The 17,856-nt window shown below is 39.7% G+C and overlaps 2 protein-coding genes across 5 annotated transcripts; one reads left to right on the top strand and one right to left on the bottom strand.

Annotated features, from left to right (window-relative positions):
- Window positions 1-1,043: 1,043 nt before the first annotated feature.
- Window positions 1,044-10,214, top strand: LOC135698534 (RING finger domain and kelch repeat-containing protein DDB_G0271372-like). 4 transcript variants are annotated; one of them, XM_065218555.1, is made up of 8 exons: window positions 1,044-1,715; window positions 6,615-6,907; window positions 6,971-7,302; window positions 7,601-7,723; window positions 7,801-7,913; window positions 7,999-8,043; window positions 8,159-8,503; window positions 8,622-10,214. In XM_065218555.1, the coding sequence occupies exons 1-8, from the start codon at window positions 1,583-1,585 to the stop codon at window positions 8,735-8,737; spliced, it is 1,500 nt and encodes a 499-aa protein (XP_065074627.1). In that variant the 5' UTR covers window positions 1,044-1,582; the 3' UTR covers window positions 8,738-10,214. The 4 variants fall into 4 exon arrangements, with proteins under 4 accessions (XP_065074627.1, XP_065074628.1, XP_065074630.1 ...); XM_065218556.1 differs by having other exon boundaries at window positions 8,162-8,503; window positions 8,622-8,816; XM_065218558.1 differs by lacking the exon at window positions 7,999-8,043 and having other exon boundaries at window positions 8,162-8,503; window positions 8,622-8,816.
- Window positions 10,215-10,830: 616 nt separating this feature from the next.
- On the bottom strand, window positions 10,831-14,925 carry LOC135698518 (spermine oxidase-like). Its single transcript, XM_065218528.1, has 3 exons — window positions 14,277-14,925; window positions 11,140-11,702; window positions 10,831-11,083 (listed from the first exon to the last, which is right to left on the bottom strand). The coding sequence occupies exons 1-3, from the start codon at window positions 14,889-14,891 to the stop codon at window positions 10,846-10,848; spliced, it is 1,416 nt and encodes a 471-aa protein (XP_065074600.1). The 5' UTR covers window positions 14,892-14,925; the 3' UTR covers window positions 10,831-10,845.
- Between the last annotated feature and the right edge of the window lie 2,931 nt (window positions 14,926-17,856).

Below are 17,856 nucleotides of genomic sequence, written 5' to 3'. Positions count from 1 at the left end.
TTAAAATCTCTTTACTGCTCCCTCGTACGATCGACGCTTGAGTATTGTTCTGCGGTTTGGAATCCGAATTACAACAATGGTGCCGAGAGAATCGAATCTGTTCAACGTCGCTTTCTTCGTTTTGCGCTTCGTAGACTGCCCTGGAGAGATCCGCTTCGGCTGCCCAGCTACGAGAGTCGCTGCCAACTGATAAACCTTGAACCTCTCCGGATTAGAAGGGACACCAACAGAGCTTTGATTATCGCCGACACTCTACAGGGACGAATAGATTGTGAGGCTATCCTAAGGCAAATTGACCTAAACGTGCAACCCCGACCACTCCGTAACAACCTCATGCTGAGACTGCCACTGCGTCGCACGAACTACGGGGCATATGGTGCGATTTGTGGACTACAGCGTGTGTTCAATAGAGTCGCATCTGTATTCGACTTTCACCTCACACGTGATGCGCTTCGTCGGAGATTCTCATCTGTTTTCGCCGGCCGCAGTGACTGACAGAGAAAATTAGTGTATTTCCATTTATGTTTTTTTTACATTCTGACCATGTTGCTTTGTTTTTCTTTCTGTGATTATTTGACATGTAATTTTACTATTATTATTTTTATGATTAGTATTTTTAACATCATTTGGGCTACAGCCAGCCTGTTGATGTATGGCAACAATAAACAATAAAAATGTCCAATGTTTTTTTCAGTATATAACATGGATACAGCAACAGTAACATTAATTGTACTTTTATTTGATATTTTTTATCTTTCGTCGAGTGTTATCGTTCGTCCGACTGATATGAATTACAACAAGCGCACCAAACTCCCCTACAGATTTTATGCTTGTAAACATGTAGCATAAAAAATGCAGTCTACACACCGTAAACAAACTAACCTGCCCATACGGCCCATACCAACACACTGAGGTGGTGGTTGAGTGTGTGCGGAGAAGCTTTCGTTCCTGCAGCTATGTATTCCGCCATTTTGTCTTTTCTTCGGCTGGCGATATTCATCGTAGTTTTTTACCGCGGACGCTCTGGTCGACTATGTCATTCTGACAGTTCGTGTTGCATTGTGTGGAAGGCTTTTTGTTATTTCTCCGCTTAGTTCGTCACATTTTTGACAGCTCTCTGGTTTTTAGCAGCAAAAGTGGAAATTTTCAAAGCAGTTTAATTCGGATAAAAGCTGGTGCAATTTGTGTGAACTTCAACTTTAAAGTGCAACGAGTGTAGTTGGAAGAAGGGTTTGATATTTTTAGGGTCAATTCGGCCGGAAATCTGCCCATTGAATGTGTTGAAAAAATGCTGTAAAAACTGGACTCGGAAGGGGTCGTTTTAGTTTCAAGGTGGCGTTTGGAAGTGGGGACGAGTTTGTGTGAAGGAAAAACTCAGCAAGCCTCGCTCGAATTTAGAGCTGTTGCTAGAAGCTCTGGCGAACACCATTTTCGTTTGCCCGTAAAGAAGAGACGTTACTTTGTGTGCTCCGGTTCAATCCGGGAAGCAATTTCTCGTTAGCGTAGTTCCACAAAAGCCGTCAAAATTGAGGAAATAGAGGAAATCGTGGAGACCGAGGAGGTCATCCTCTCTCCCGATGAAATGCAGCATGAAGAATATGAAATCACCTCGGTTCCGATCGAAACTACTGTGTCAAACGTCAAGCGGACCGATATTCGGGACCTGACTCGGGAGGCTCACTATCAGACCAAATTGCTGCAGCAGGAAAATGAAGGTAGGAGACTAATTCAACCGTCTTGATGCTTGTACTGTCGCTCCGTTCGTAAACAAGAATCTATCAAAATCTATTGCATAATTTGTCAGATATTTCATGTTTCATTCCGACTTTTTCGGTGTCGCTTCTGCCGTCCGTCAAATGTCAATTTGTCAATGTCGTGTTAATATTAATAATGCCTGAAATTCATATATCCTTGTTAATGGGAAACTCAAATAAAATAACGACTAATTCTTAAAACCTCCTGGTACTAAATTTGTACTTTGGCAAAACGCAGCAATTGTACGAAAAATATTTCAATTTTCAAGCTTTGTTGCGAACAAAATTTCATTGCTAGCTGACTTTTTCAGATGACATTTCAATATCCAATATGGCGACGTAGCAGATATTGCATTATTTTGGGTGGGCATTTTTCAGATAGTGAATTAAAGTGCTCATTAAAATTGTAAAATTTCATCTGAATTACCTCCGGTGTGGTTTGTGGAAATTGTAAAAGTAATGTTAGTGTTTAATTATGGAAGCATCTTTCATTTGATTTGGAATTTTGAAATTTTGTGACGGATTCGAATTTTTTCCGACCGAAAGCAAGCTGTCATTCAGTGTGCGTTAGTTTTGGTGAACTTTCTTGAACGCGCACACACACAAACGGGTTGGTGTTTGATGCAGGGTTGCCAGAATTGCGTCACTTTTATTCAAAAATTCTAACTTAGCATTATTGAAAAAAAAAACTTTTTTTTTTTCAATTCATATATTTGAATGGCTCAATGGTGTTAGCATTACGGAGCTGATAATTTATTGGTTGTAGATTTATAAAAATATCTAAATACTACGTCTAGTAGGGATGAATGCAATAAATAATAAAATTTGAATGGTTATTTTGCTTTACGACGTGTTCATGGTATCATCCAAACCATATGTGGTTATCGTTTAGGTTATCGTTCAGGTATGATATTTTTTTATTAGGGTTGCGGTTTATTCGAGGTTAAAAATGGCGAGCTAAACTAATTTTTGTTAAGCACTGGCGAAGTGGGTTTTTAAATCAAAATTGGTTTGTTTACGCAAATTCGAGTTCAGTAAGTTTTGCGAGGGATGTGGGGGTGACACATGGGTCCAAAGTGATCCGAAAAAATAAGCAGATAACAATGTTGGTTTTATCACACTGTTTTAGGCCATGATTTAGACTTGGTATTTAATACTTCGATAAAACTTATGTTTCCAATTAATTTAAATTCCTTAGGCCGTTCGCAATGCTGAGTTTCAAAATTGTTTTAAACGACTTGACAATTCTATAATTTGAAACTGTCAAAAATAAAACTGCAACACGATCAGCGCAACGCACAGTTCTAAAAGATGTTTGTAATCACCAAGTTCCATAAAATTTACTGTTCTCTATGAAGTTCATAGAGTTTTTTTGTGAAGCTCTTCGAAACATCTTTAAATACATACAGAAATTTGAAACAGAGTTCCATTCGTGTTTCAAACTCGCTCAGAAATAAAACAGAATAGTCGAGCAGTTGCAAATCTGGTGCAAAATAGTGCTCGAATAATGAAACTGCAACTCAGCATTGCGAGAGGTGCGTTTCTGTTCTAGTTTCAAATTGAAACAGTCCTTATAAAATACAACAGCATTGCGAACGGCCTTACCCTGTACAGAATAAATTTTTAGACTTTCTTTTGGTGTCATTGGAAGACACGTCTCGCGTCACTTTTCAAATCAACCAATGTAACATATCCACCATTTTGAGAAAATCGATGTTGAAGTTCGATAAATTATTATTTTAACTGATTAGAAACTAAATGTATTGCTATACTATTTTTAATGTAGGCAGTGAATAATACGTTGAATTTCATACTACAATTTAGAAAAAAAAACCACATAGGACGTTTTGACTAGTCAAGCTGTACATCGGACATGTTACATTGGACGATTTTTCTCAATGACATAATCAATGAGTGTTACATTGGACGTTTTGTTCTAGATTCAAAATCATCCCTCCCATGATACTAGCACAGACAAACAGACATAACACATTGAATATTTCTCACTGTAAAATATCGTCGCTAAAACATTACCGCCATCTGTTGAGTACAGTGTGATGGGTAGTACGCTGAACAGATGGTGGTAGCCCTAATAAAAATTGTATGGTTAATTTGCTTAACGACGTGTTCTGGGTATCATCCAAACCATTTGTGGAATAGTTCAATGATTTGGGCTATCGTTCGATAATGGTTATTTTTTATTAGGGAGCGTATAAACGTCAAACGCAAGGGAATTGACTATGCGCGTCACAAGTGGCGATACTACCAACTACGATACTATTAATTTGACTGTTAAATGCTTGTTAGATAAACAACTTGCCACGGTTATGTTTGTTTGTTTGTGATACTAGATGCCCTTTCACAGATTTCAGAGTAGAGTAGAATACGTTGTTTTTCCTTTTAATTCTACTATTTTATCACTTTCACTATTTACTTTCATTATCACTTTAAACTATAACATTAAAGTAATAGTAAAAATGAAAGTCAGTGAGATCGGAATCCATACTTACTTAAAAGTCATGCGTTCAAATCTAACCGGGATAAGTCACGAATGATCCAAGAGTGTTAAAATGACTATAATAAAAAAAAGATCTGTACTCCAGGCATTTTGGAAAACCTAATAAACCAAACCAATGATATTTTGGGGCTTCACGAAGGTTTACCCTGCACAATAGGTGGATAGATGACGATACTGTTCGACTCATGCAATTGCTGTCAATTTACACATTGTTGCAAAACGGTCAACTCTGCCATGATGGCCTCGACTTGACCTTATTATTATTATTATTCAGTGTTTTTTTTTTAATAAATGTTCCATTTTTGAGTCCTTTTTATGATGATGCTGGTCCTATCTCTTACCCCTACTTTTGTTTGCTGGACGATTTATCTTTAAGATAATTAAGGAAAACATCTGTTTGATATTTTTCCTTGTATTTCGAAAATATTAGATAACAAAAGTTTGATGAAGAGAATAATAAATAAATAAGAACTTCATGTCAGGCATAACATTTGATAACGGCACAAAAGCATTTGTAAACAAACTTTCTAAGGCCCTTTACACGCGAACCAAAGTACGCCCACGCAAACCTACGACATCATCGGATGGGGGCAAATATCACCTTTTCGAAAGTGGTATTGGTTTGCGTGGGTGTTCTTTGGTTCGCGTGTAAAGGGCCTTAGAAAGTTTGTTTACAAATGCTTTTGTGCCATTATCAAATGTTATGCCTGATGTGATCGAAGACCACATGACCATGCCAATTAACCAGAAGCACTTCAAAGTAAGGAAAGGACTAGAAAAAAAGCATAAAAATCTCGAATGTATATGATTGATCGCGAATATCTTGCGATTGGAACATTTAATTCCTCCAATCAATTTTCGCTTTTTTATGATCTATTGAATACACCAAAAAATCTGTGCGTTTTTGCGCCAAAATGCGTAATTTTGTCATTAGAAAACGAGGCGTTTCCGTGACGGGAAAAGTGGTTTCCCTAACACAATCGCCGAATATCAATACCGAGCACGTAATCCTACGTCAAATCTTCGGTCGTGTCTTGGATACAACCTATCACTTTTTTGCTACAAAGGAGTCTAAGACGTATTGTAGAGCAATTCTGCTGAAAAGATATATGATTATCTATATATTTGAACGCCTTTCTTGTTAAGACAGGGGTTGTGTTTGGGTTAGGTTTTTTTTTTAATATCCGGGAAAAACCGGGCATTAAATAATTTGAATTGGACACTTTGTTATCTTGATGACATTTTTCTTGTTGATAATCCGCATATACAATAACCAAAAGAAGCGCCTAATCACCAATTTGGGATATTAGTGTATGGTACCCGTCTATTAGGGAATTTTTATAACAATTGTAACCTTTTATAATTCTGCAGTCTGAACAAGGCATTACACCGGTGGAAACTAACAATTTAAAATTGGCTCACTACTTGACTAGCCTATTGGTCCCAAGCAAATCGATTAATGTATCCCATTCCAGTCGAAATTCTAGTAAAACACCATGTTTGTTTTGATTCGCTATGAGAGTTTGACAGATAAAATGAGGGGTTCGTGGATTTTCCTATGTTTCGAGGGGTGCATCGATTAGCTTGGGACCGAAGAGAGTACCAGAGCTGAGCCAAAAAGTTGAGCACGTTTCTTCGGGACCTTCTGGTCTTAGAGTTACCTCTATGGCATTACCCTAATAAAAAACTACCGTACCCGAACGATAACTCAAATGATCGAACTATTCCACAAATGGTTTGGATGATAGTCTGAACACGTCGTTAGGCAAAAAAAAACATACCAGGGTAGTTGTATGCACAATATTTTTTTTTTTTTAATCTATTTGTAATACAGAAGCAGGCAACACTGTAGTTGTTTTGCTTTACTCACAGTAAAAGCTGATTTTGACTTTTCTTTTGCATTCATATGTGTTTTGCCGAGGCAGTCTTTTGAATGTGTAGGTTTGACGAAGAACCTGGTTGGCTTTGCTAGTTTTCGTGATGTTTTTCTCCGTATTTCCTTTTGGTTGACGTTCCAAATTCATGTTTATTTACGAACAAAGCGAAGCTATTTACCCGAGCGGCTTTCATCCGTCGTTCTGTGCTGTCAAACTTCGGCTTCCTTTTGTCCGTCCCCGTTCGGGTGGGAGAGCTTTTTTATGCTCTTGCATTGAATTTGACAGTCACTCGAAGAGGGAAAGCTGTGTTCATCTAAAAATGTTTCGATGCTTGGTTGTGTTGTTGCTTCAGCAGTGAGTTGTCAAACAGTGACAACAACAGTGGGTTGTTGAGTTTGTTTTGTGACCAAAATTTACGATTTGCAAAATGATTTATGCCATGGTTTTATTTTTCGAATTTTTCAGCTCAAGAGCTCAACTTCCAGCCGGCATCGAGTGCCGAGGACACGGAGGGCTCCGATCAAGAGCATACCATGGGGGAGCACAACTTCAGTACCGAGCATGATGATGGAGACCATATGGACATGGAGGGTATTAGTCCAAACAATCAGTCAGCGATTCGTAAGCGTCGCGGAAATCTTCCGAAGCATTCTGTGAAGATCTTGAAACGCTGGCTCTACGAGCATCGGTACAACGCTTATCCAAGTGATGCAGAAAAGGTTACCCTCTCGCAGGAAGCCAACTTGACGGTTCTACAGGTAATGGGTCTATTGAGTCTCTAACAAGAAAACATAGTCATAAGCGATCGTTTCTACGTGCAGGTTTGTAACTGGTTCATCAATGCACGGCGTCGAATTCTTCCGGAAATGATTAGGCGAGAAGGCCATGACCCGTTGCACTACACCATTTCGCGACGAGGCAAGAAGCTGAACAATCAACTGGCCAGTATGCAAGGCCCGAATCCAATAACTATGAGCCCCGCGTCAGAGGTGATTGTTGGTGCCACTGAGGAGATTATCGAAGAGGAGGAAGTCATCGAAGAAGGAGTACCCAATATCATTACTTCCAGCATTGGTCAACAGTACGTTCAGACACCGTCTGGCCTGGTTAAGGTTGAGGAGGATATCGACTTTGAGGATCACATTATCTATCGGTGAGCATGGTTCAGTAAATTTAATTTACTTTAACAGAAAACCCCCAACCCAAAATTTACATTAACCCTCTTGAATTCTTGAAGCTATTCCTATAATATCCATTCCTACCGTACCCAAATACCCGTTTTCGACTATGTTCCCAAGAAAAGAAAATATCAAAGGCGCAAGAAATATCAAGCAAATCTCAAACGTCTGAAGAAGCTGCGCAGGTTATAAGCAATCTTTCATCTCCTTTCAATCATTTAAAATAGCGCTAGAATAAGTATTTTGATAAATGTTTTTATCTATTTCATGCAGATCGGACGAAAGCAATATTGAATATGAGTATCCCGAAGAAGAAGAAGAGCTACAAACCGAACAAACCGAATGGGATGGTATAATTCGATATGCCAACGACAAAGATGACGAGATTCCCGAAGAGTACGTTTCCAACAGCGTGGATGGAGAGTGAACCACCTGCAATTTACAATATATTTTTTTCTTTTGTATTAATCCAGAATCACAGAAGAAGAAGTAATCGCGTCGGATAGTCCCGAGTACTTTGCTGCAACGCAAGCCAATATCACCCATCTGCCACAATTGCCACAAGCGTTGAACGCCAATACATCCGGTATGTAGAACTTAGGTGACGCCAAATCGGTTGTATTCTTGACATACTTTTTCTGTGCTTTATTTTTTGTGTGTGACAACATCAGTGCGGGCAACCATAACCAAGGCAACGCATGTCGTTACCAATCCAGGTACTAATCAGAAGCCTTTCATATTCTGCTCGCTCTGTTTCTTTGATTTTGCTTTTATTGTCTCTGCCAATCGCAAAACCGTGTTAACTTATCCAACGTTATAATTTTCTTTCAGCAGTTCCCGTTGGATTATCCCGGGTACATGTGGTATCCTCCTCGGCAACCACCGTCAACGCGAGCAGTCCAATTGTGGCGACCGTTAAATCGACGGGGGGTGCTACCATCGTAACGACACCGCTGGTCACTAGTAAAACGACGACGGTGAAAAAACTAATCACTACCCCAGTGGTGGAAACGAACGCCAAAACGATAGCTCCAATAACGACGACGACAACAGGAACCGCAGTGCTGACGACGGTCAACTCGAACATCAACAATAATAATAATAATAACAGTAGCAGCAATAACAACACCACACAAGCCAACTCCCAGCACACGACGACTGCCGTCAAAGTAAAAGGTGAGTGTCTAGCTCAAATCTTTCAAATCACAGCTTCAACCGATTTATGTACCGTGTGTATAATGCAGATGTATGAAAATCATTCTGATTATCATCCTCCCTGTCCTCATTTTTGCAGGTGTCATCCGCGACGACAAGGATCAGTTCAAATGTCTCTATCTTTTGGTGGAAACAGCCGTGGCCGTCCGCCAGCGAGAAAAAGAACAGGACGACGTGCACGTTCTCGGTAATTAAGAATGACGCAAAAACCTACAAGGAACCCATCTTGTCCCCCTTTCCTCCTTCTCGTCTTCGTCATTCTTCGTACATTTCATCCAAGGTCGAGAAAAAGCATCTGACGGTCCATCCCCCATCATCCCCAGTAGAGTATCATCGTATAAGCAGATTTGTTATTTTTTCTATAAAAAAAAACATAGAAAAGCGAAACCCTGAAAATGAGAATTTTACTATAACTTTATAAGGACAAATTTAAGCTAGGTGATAATATGAGGTAAATCTACGTACGCCGAGGAGAATACAAACCCCCCCCCCCTCCCTCCCCTCCCACACACAAACACACAATTCAGCAAACAAGAAACACACAAAACAACCTGTATATACATGAACTATATACACTTACTCCTAATCATAGGGCATACAGAATAATGCAGAAAGGATCATTATTACGACGGATCGGAAGGAACTACTATTAAAAAATAACTATTACTACTAGTTAATAAGACATCGTAGAGAAAAACACACAGAGAGAAAGAGAGCGAACGCGTAATTTCATCTGTCCGTTACACGACAACACACTTTTTTTTAAAGCCAACCACTTTCCAGTCTTACAACACCGTATTATTTTAGTCAGCTCAGAAACATTTCCGTTATCCTGTTTTTTTAATAATTTGCAATGCAGATTCGAGAAACCGAAGAACAAAGTGATTTGACGTAGCGCGGTCCTTCGATTAAGTTTCAAAATGGCTAGAGACCTCAGATGGAAGAAGATTTGCCAATAAAGAAGCTTTTAAACGAAGAAAACTGCTGCAGCAGCAAAAGTCGAAGCGTTCCAATCTCTGTGCTATGGTTTATCTTTCGGAAGCAGCCACGAGTGGGTGAGTGCAGGAAGTTGACTGTCCTGGATCTCTTCCGCTGCTAGCCGCCTGTGTTAGTGTTTTATAGAACGACGATAATTATTAACCCGTGGACCTGGGAATTTGTTTCTTGCTTACATTATATTCATAGCGCGTGTAGTCATTACTGTGTCAGGTTTAGTTTTTTTTTTGTTTAGTTGTTGAACAATTAATGAAAAATATTCGATTTTTTGTTTTCTTCCTTCTGCAATATAGCAACATATACACAGATCACACATTTACGCAGTGAGCTAGATCCATTTCAGTCATTTATCGAGAAGTTAGTAAGTGTATCCTATTTGAATCGAGTCACGTGTCTACAATACAATGTGGTCCTTTATATAGTTTCCCCTGTGCGGTTTATTTTCCTCTGGTTGAAATTGGCACGATTTGCCCCTGTGTCTGATTTTATTTACTTATTTATCGATTTATGTTCAGTCAAAAAAAGAAAGAAAGAATAGAAAGCAGTGAATTTCGGTACAGTTAGAGAAAAATGATGAAACTCTCATAAATAAGTACATTTTATAAATAAATGTAAAAAAACTATTCTATAGAAATAATCAAAAAATTTAAATAAAAACCCTCACGAAAAATTTAAATACGACGCTACTTTAACTTATTTCCTAACTATCACTCTCATTTTGGGTCTATTGTTTTATTATTTATTCTCTTCCTCGAACTTTTGATGTCTAATTTAAGACTGATGGGAAAAAGCATATTTTGCAAATAGGACACGAAACCTAAAAGGCCGGTTTTAGCCGTATAACTAAGAAAGCGACCTACTCAGAGAAGCAATATTTTGAAGTTAAATGTAAGCTGCTGAATTGAGGGATTACGAATTGTAATTCTGTATTTTTGCTCAATAGATTCTTCAAACTATTTTTTTTTTATTACAGGAGAACAGAACTTTCACCGGTGGGTAGATTACTCATGGTCATGGTTGATATTTTTTCCTCAAGCTCCGGATTTTGCTGTTTATAGTACGTTCAGACTACAGAGTTATAACATGTTATAGCGCTATCTTAACGGTGGTTTCTGTGTTGCAATTATTTGACAACCGTTATAACATGTTATAACTCTCCAGTCTGGACAGCGTTATTACGTAGCTTTCATCATTATGCAGACTGTTTGTTTTTATTTTATTTCAGTCAAACCATGCAGGAGGAAATGTGGATTAACAAAAAAAAAAACAGCATTTGAAACACATCCGAGCATTTATTTCAAGTCAATTTATTTTTTGTATAATTTAATGAGACGATCAGCCTCACGGTTCCCACTTCCGATAGCTCCATGAACGGTGCCATACTGCTTCTGGTTTGTGGCTTCACCAGCAAATAATAGTACCGGAATTCCCAAACAGTCTGTAAGCGGAACGGCCAAATCATCTGAGGATGTGTTCAATTGATCCGTAGCCAGAGAGTGGCTTGAATACGATCCTCGGAAGTTACGATCCGTCGACCACTTTGATCTATTTAAGCGTAAGTAAATTTAGAATAACATATTGAGCAGCTAAGTATGACTTACCGAACGATCTTAACAGGTTCCTCTATGTGCTCATTTTTGAAGAATTTTTTCAACAAAAACATCATGCCCTCTATCACCTCTCGATCACTCAGCAGTTCAGTTTGACGACCTTCCTTGCCAATCATCCACGCGGCCAACAAATTAGGCTGACGATCAATTTTAAAGAACGCCGAAGCACCTTCAGTCCACGCATAGTTTGAAACTTGTATATTTTCCAACTCTTCCGCATCCCACAGGAGCCCAAAAGTATTGCCCTTGTCGGTCCAAAAAGGCTTCTCAAATTCCATTATAATTTTGTTGACAGTTCCCAAATGGATTCCTCTGATAGCGTTTTGTTTGATCATAGGAAGTTCCGGGTTGAATAGCGTAGTGAAGTTTTCCTTCAAAACTCCTACCGAGGTGGTTATAATGACGTGGTTTGCGTCATAGCTCGATCCGTCGGTGCAACGAACAGTGACTGGAGAGTCGGGAACCTTGGCCCAATTGATATTCGATACGGTTTTGTTGAACAGGGTTTTATCTTCGATCGGGATGGGCTCGCTCGATTGGGCAGGGTGCTTTTTCTGAAATCAAGTAATCCTAATATTTAGGGGAGATGCATATATTACGTCACGCTCTAAGGGTTGTAGGATTTTGTGGCAAGCAAAGCATTAGGTATAGGAATAACGTGACAAAAAGGGGGAGGGGGTGAATTTGTCTAAATTGAGGACCCCTCTCCACCACTGGGGATACCCCTCACCCCCCCTCTCCAACGGGGGAGTTTGGAAAAGAGAGATGATCAAACCGATCATCGATGATAAACAAAGAAAGAATGGTTTTGCAGCTAATAAGAGCGTACTAATTACAGTATCCCCCCGATAATCTGACAAATTTGTGGTCGGATTAGCAGGGTTGATCCGATAATCCGAGTGTCAAATCCATCAAATCAATATTGTAAAAAAAAGGCCCAATCGAGACCGTGGTGTTGGATTATCGACTCATCGGATTAACGAGAGCCGGATTGGGGAGATACTGTAAATGCAGCTAGTACTGCAAAATGTATCATTTGAGGTACTAGCTTAAAATAGTACAACCAACCGGTGGAAACTAACGATTTAAAATTGGCTCACTACTTGCATAGCCTATTGGTCCCAAGCAAATCGATTAACGTACCCCATTCTAGGATAAATTCTAGTACTACACTATAATGAGAGAGAGAAGGATTAGTATTTTTCATTTAATTCCACTACTTTATTTGCTTATCCTTGCCAGATACGCGTATTTCGTCTACAATGTGCAGACTTCTTCAGTCCCCCCTATTCTGCGAGTCACGTGACTCTCTCTCACCGGTGAGGTGACAATAGTCACCTCGTGTGAGGTGACTCTCCATTTGATTTGCACGGAGAGTCACCTCACACGAGGTGACAATTGTCACCTCACCGGTGACAGAGAGTCACGTGACTCGCAGAATAAGGGGGAGTGTCTTGTACTAATACTCGACTACTACACTATGTTTGTTTTGATCCGCTATGTAAGTTTGACAGATAAAATGAGGGGTTCGTGGATTTCGATATGTTTCGAAGGGTGCATTGATTAGCTTGGGACCGAAGATAGTACTAGAGCTGAGCCAAAAAATTGAGCACGTTCTTTTCTTAGAGTAACCTCTATGGGGCTGTCCATAAAATACGTTGATAGTTTAGGGGGGGGGGGGGGTTGACAATTATCCACGGGCTATACAAATTTTAAAAATTTTGTATGGACAATTGTCTACGCAGGGGGAGGGGGGGGGGGCAAGAATCCCAAAAAAGCTGTCTACGTAGTTTATGAACAGGCCCTATGGTACATCGGTGTACTTTGTACATCTGACGAAGGCCTTAAATGCATTTAAGCTAAATATGTAATATATTATTAAATTTTACTAATTTTCAATTTCAGTGTTTCAAACCGTTTACTTTACTTACCCCGTAAGAGAAACACTGGAGAGTCAACATTTTTTATTGGTACACAAAAACATAAATCTGAAGACTGATTATATTCGTGAGCAAAATATAATCGAGGAAACCAAAGTATTTTATTGTAATATTATTATAGAAGAATGTGAACCTCTATCAATTTAAATTCGTTTGGATTTATTGATCTTCGCCACGTAAATCATAACCCAAGTAAAAATTCTATCTTTTCTTGTCTGTTGTTTGACGTCCACGCATGGCGAAACAAAAAGTTGGTTTCCCATAGAAAAAAAAACCGTTGCAGCGCTGAAGGACAATCATTTTGTTTATGTTGTGTGGTGACATCTACTATTTATAAGTGGGTACGTGAAACTACACGGAACCGAAAAGTTACCCAAAATTAAGTTCTTTTCACTCATCTCCCATGTTCCGTTCAATAAGCTAATCTTCAGTAAACCGCTTATAGTAGTTTGCATTTGGCTACGGCAAAAATAATTACTTACTCGTATGTATTTTCTACCCAAAATTAAGTTCAATTGACTCAAATTTGAGAATATCTCATATACTCACTAGTAGCTTATTGAACGATAGTCATGCGAAAGTCGAATCTCTCGTTCCGTTTTTGACAACAACAAAAAGTGAGAGTGGGATGCAAAACTCAAAATTACTTAAAATTAAGTAAAAAGAACTTAAATTTAGGGTAATTTTTTTTCTCTGTGTAAGCTTATTGGCGTTGACGGCACCGTCGAAAAATTTGCTCTTCCACCAAATATAGACAGTTTCTGGTAACTCTAAGACCACTGGGTCCCGAAGAAAATCATTATTATTTTTGGCTCACTCAGTACCAGAACAACGGTCCCAAGCAGTCCCAAGCTATTTCACTCACCCCTGCATGTTCTGCATGAATCCACACACCCCTGATGTTATCTGTCAAACTTTCATAGCGAATCAAAACAAACATAGTGTAGTAATAGAATTTCAACTAGAATAGGGTACGTTAATCGTTTTCTTGGGACCAATAGGCTAGTCAAGTAGTGAGCCAATTTAGAATCGTTAGTTTCGTATTGATTGTTGGTTATACAGCATTTATTCAATGTGTATGCTATTTGTGACTTTGAATTGTTTGTTGGGTTACTTGGGTAATTTTGAAGGCTGATCAAGACCCGCTTTTAAACTATTTTGAATCAGCACAAGGCTATGTGAACTTACCATTAGCAAATCCAAAACACTTTTGTATCCCTTCCCCATCCAGCTTAGCGCTTGATCTCCTTCGCAGTCTTCGTACGCAGCCAAACTCGAAGCAGATAAATTGTACCACGAATCAATCGCTATGTATCCTTGTTGATAATTTTCGTAGAACCTCAAAAACTGCTGTATCAGCTCACGGTTGATATCTTTCATCTTTGCATCAGTCACGATTTTCATGAACCGTTCCGTAAAGTAGTCTCCCAATGTGCCATCGTACGAGCTCATATCTTCTGCCTCCATGATCCCTTCAGCGACAGCCATTAGCCGTTCGGTGATTTCATTTGGAACGGTTTCACCAGTACTCTTCACCAGAACGTTACCACTCGAAACGATCGATGATTCCAACAACCCCAGAGGGCCAGCAAGTTCATGTACGGCATTATTCTTCTCGCCGTGACACCACTGAGCTCCCAGATCGATCATATTCACACCAAAGGGGATTGTATTGATGCGTCCTCCGATGCGATCCGTTGCTTCCAGAATTTGAAAATTTGTTAATCCATTTTCATATAGACGCGCGGCTGCGGCTATTCCAGAGGCACCCGCTCCCACGATTAGTATTCTTCTAGCACTCATTTCCACGAGCGTCCGTTCTAGTCAAGCACTGGTTATTAACTAACCTACGGCCGATTTGCCGATTACGATTCTTTATCGCACTGTCATATAACATAAACCTACAGTTTGCGTTTTTTTTTGTGATTGTGTAGCATCGAGCAAGACCGATCAAATGTTTTAGGGATGGTTCAAGAAAAACGTTCAATGAATTTCATGAAGACATTCAAAGAAAAATAAACGTGTTTTATGAACGTCCGTCTAACTTAATCAATTTATAGCATAAAGCTTCACTACACCACAAGTCACAAGTGGATATCACTTATCTCGGTTAATGTGGTGTGTGACGACAAAGTAATTGCTAAAAATATCCGTTTCTAGTTTCTAAGCGGGATAATCAGAACGAAAAATTATATCTTAGAGGTGGTGGAGGTCAATTTTCTCTGTAAAAATATAAGAAATTTAATTATTCTTTAGTTGGGCAATTTATGCACAAAATGATGTTGTTGAGTGCAAAGGCGTAGTGAGGGTTTACTGAGCCTTTGGCAAACTTTGGAAAAGACGTCCCTTACCCAAATGAAAAAAAAACACGTGCCAGAAATTGACAGCACCAGTGGTTGAGTGGTAAGCGTGACAGCTTTCTCACCTCAGTGGGTTTAAGAGCTTCGTAGAAGTTAAGGGAACATTATTTTATTTCAGGGAAGCTTATTATTGATCGGAAACCTCTAAGTATTGGCGCTATGTATCTACCTCCAGACCGGAAATCTGATTCGAGCAGCATTGCAAACCACATCAGTTCGATTGGTACCGTGTTCTCTCGACTAAAACAAAACGACCTAGCTCTGGTATTTGGTGACTACAATCAGTCTGGGCTCTCATGGAACGTTCCTGCAAACGATCTTCCTAGCATTGATGTTCTTCGCTCGAACATGCTCGCATCCTGCTGTGCTCTCATTGATGGTTTCAACCTGCATGGCTTAACGCAAATCAACTCGATACTGAATAGCAACTCTCGGCTGCTTGATCTCGTTCTGGCGAACGAAGCTGCAGGACTGGAATGTTCTATCCTAGAAGCCCCAGAGCCTTTCATTGGCATCGACACCAATCATCCTGCGTTGGAAGTTTCCATCAACCTATCTGTTCCTGTTCGCTACGATAACCCACCTGTTGATGTATATGAGCTCGACTTTCGTCGCGCTGAGTCACTCGCTTGCCTATGCAGATTTTGCAGTTCCTTGACACGTTTTCATCTATTGATGAAGCCGTCAACTACTTCGCTGAGGTCGTTGGCCGGGCAGTAACTGATTCTGTCCCATTGAGGAGACCCTCTCCCAAACCCGCATGGTCCAATGATCGACTATGGAATTTGAAGCATCTGAGATCGAAGGCCCTCCGTAAATACTCTCGTACTAGTAACCCTGGGTATTGCGGACTCACTCAATGTGCTTGTCACTTGGGAGCCAGTCAGAACTGTCAAACGGGAGCCAAACATTCAGAAGCAACAAACTCAGTTATTGTTCTTACCTCTCGTCAAACATTGCAATCTCATAAAAATGATTCATACTTTTTCATAGCACATTCTTAATTATAAGCTCAAAGTCAAAAACCAACAGGCTCAATAATGAAAGTATAAAAACCAGCATAGTTTTTATAACTCAGCTGAGTTTTCAATTTCAGTAAAACATACTTTGGCGAAACATGTATGTAAACAAACTTTGATAGAGTCATGGGGGCTCGAGCACTCCTGGCTAAGAGCTTTTGGCGGGAATCAACTGAGAAAGAACAAAACAATTTTAAACTTGAACAAATTTTCAAGCAGTTTTCCATTGGCTTGCAAAATTAAATCGATTTACTCCGCAGTACTCAGTCGTAACTATAGTCGCTATATTCATAGTCTGGCGGATAGAATCTCGGGAACCAATTGAGCTGTCAAATAGCGGAACCAATCGAGCAAATCACGATCAACAACAGAAAAGAGCACATCAGTTATTGCGAACAAAACTTCGGAACCCCTTTTCTCGTGACTCAAGACTCACCTACGCAAATTAATACCATCTTTGGGTTGGGGAAAGCTTCTCCTATCCGATGATGCTGGTAATTTGCGTTCGATTGGCGAGGAAAGAATAATCAACGTTTTGTTTATAAAAGTTGATAGAACCTTTTCAATTGTTGGTCTACAATATATTGAATTGGTTCTGCTTTTTGATAAATCGAAATTCTATTCGCCAGACTATGAATTTAGCGACTATAGTCGTAACCCATTCACCAAACGATTACTTTCAACAGCGAGCAACGAATATCGCACATATAACCGCATTCTTTACAAGAGCTACACAAGGCGTGTGCAGGCTAATTTACGGCTTAATCCAAAGCAGTTCTGGTCATTCGTGAAGACCAAACGAAGCGAGGAGGGGCTACCAGTCGAAATTCACCTGGGTGATAGAATCGCCAGCAATTCCCTTGAGAAATGCAATCTTCTGGCAGAACATTTCAAAAGCATTTTCAATGACACTACGGCTTCGTTGTCCCAAGTTGCTGAAGCGGTGAGGGACACTCCCAGTGATGCTTTCAATTTTTCGATAACCTCGGTTACAGTAGACCTCGTCGAATCCGCCATCAAGAAGCTGAAATTTTCTAATGCTGCTGGCCCTGACGGGATCCCCTCAAGCATCCTGAAGCTATGCTGTTCAGAGCTTACAACACCGCTTTCGAAGCTGTTTGATATTTTTCCTACGCGTTGGAAATCGTCATTCATGTTCCCGATCTACAAGAAAGGAGACAAGAGAAACGTCGAAAATTACCGAGGGATCACATCACTCAGTGCCTGCTCTAAAGTTTTTGAAATCATCATCAAGGACGCATTATTCTCTAGCTGCAGAAATAACATTTCTCCTGACCAACACGGTTTTTTTGTCCCAAGAGATCAGTTTCAACAAATCTAGCTCCGTTCATTTCTTTATGTCTTCGGAGTATGGAAGCTGGAGCGCAG

The sequence above is a fragment of the Ochlerotatus camptorhynchus genome, unplaced genomic scaffold, assembly GCF_037179485.1.
Source record: "Ochlerotatus camptorhynchus isolate MF236.1 unplaced genomic scaffold, CSIRO-AGI_Acam_v1.1 ptg000089l, whole genome shotgun sequence".
NCBI classification, from domain to species: Eukaryota; Metazoa; Arthropoda; class Insecta; order Diptera; family Culicidae; genus Ochlerotatus; species Ochlerotatus camptorhynchus.
Note: the sequence above shows the minus strand (reverse complement) of the source record. Positions and strands in the feature narration are given on the sequence as shown.

Coding starts and splice junctions, on each gene's coding strand:
- LOC135698534 (XM_065218555.1), top strand. CDS start 1,583: ATGCAGCATGAAGAATATGAAATCACCTCGGTTCCGATCGAAACTACT. Junction 1,716..6,614: donor GCTGCAGCAGGAAAATGAAG/GTAGGAGACTAA, acceptor CGAATTTTTCAG/CTCAAGAGCTCAACTTCCAG. Junction 8,504..8,621: donor GACTGCCGTCAAAGTAAAAG/GTGAGTGTCTAG, acceptor TCATTTTTGCAG/GTGTCATCCGCGACGACAAG.
- LOC135698518 (XM_065218528.1), bottom strand. CDS start 14,891: ATGAGTGCTAGAAGAATACTAATCGTGGGAGCGGGTGCCTCTGGAATA. Junction 11,703..14,276: donor GTGTTTTGGATTTGCTAATG/GTAAGTTCACAT, acceptor ACTTGATTTCAG/AAAAAGCACCCTGCCCAATC. Junction 11,084..11,139: donor GAACCTGTTAAGATCGTTCG/GTAAGTCATACT, acceptor ACGCTTAAATAG/ATCAAAGTGGTCGACGGATC.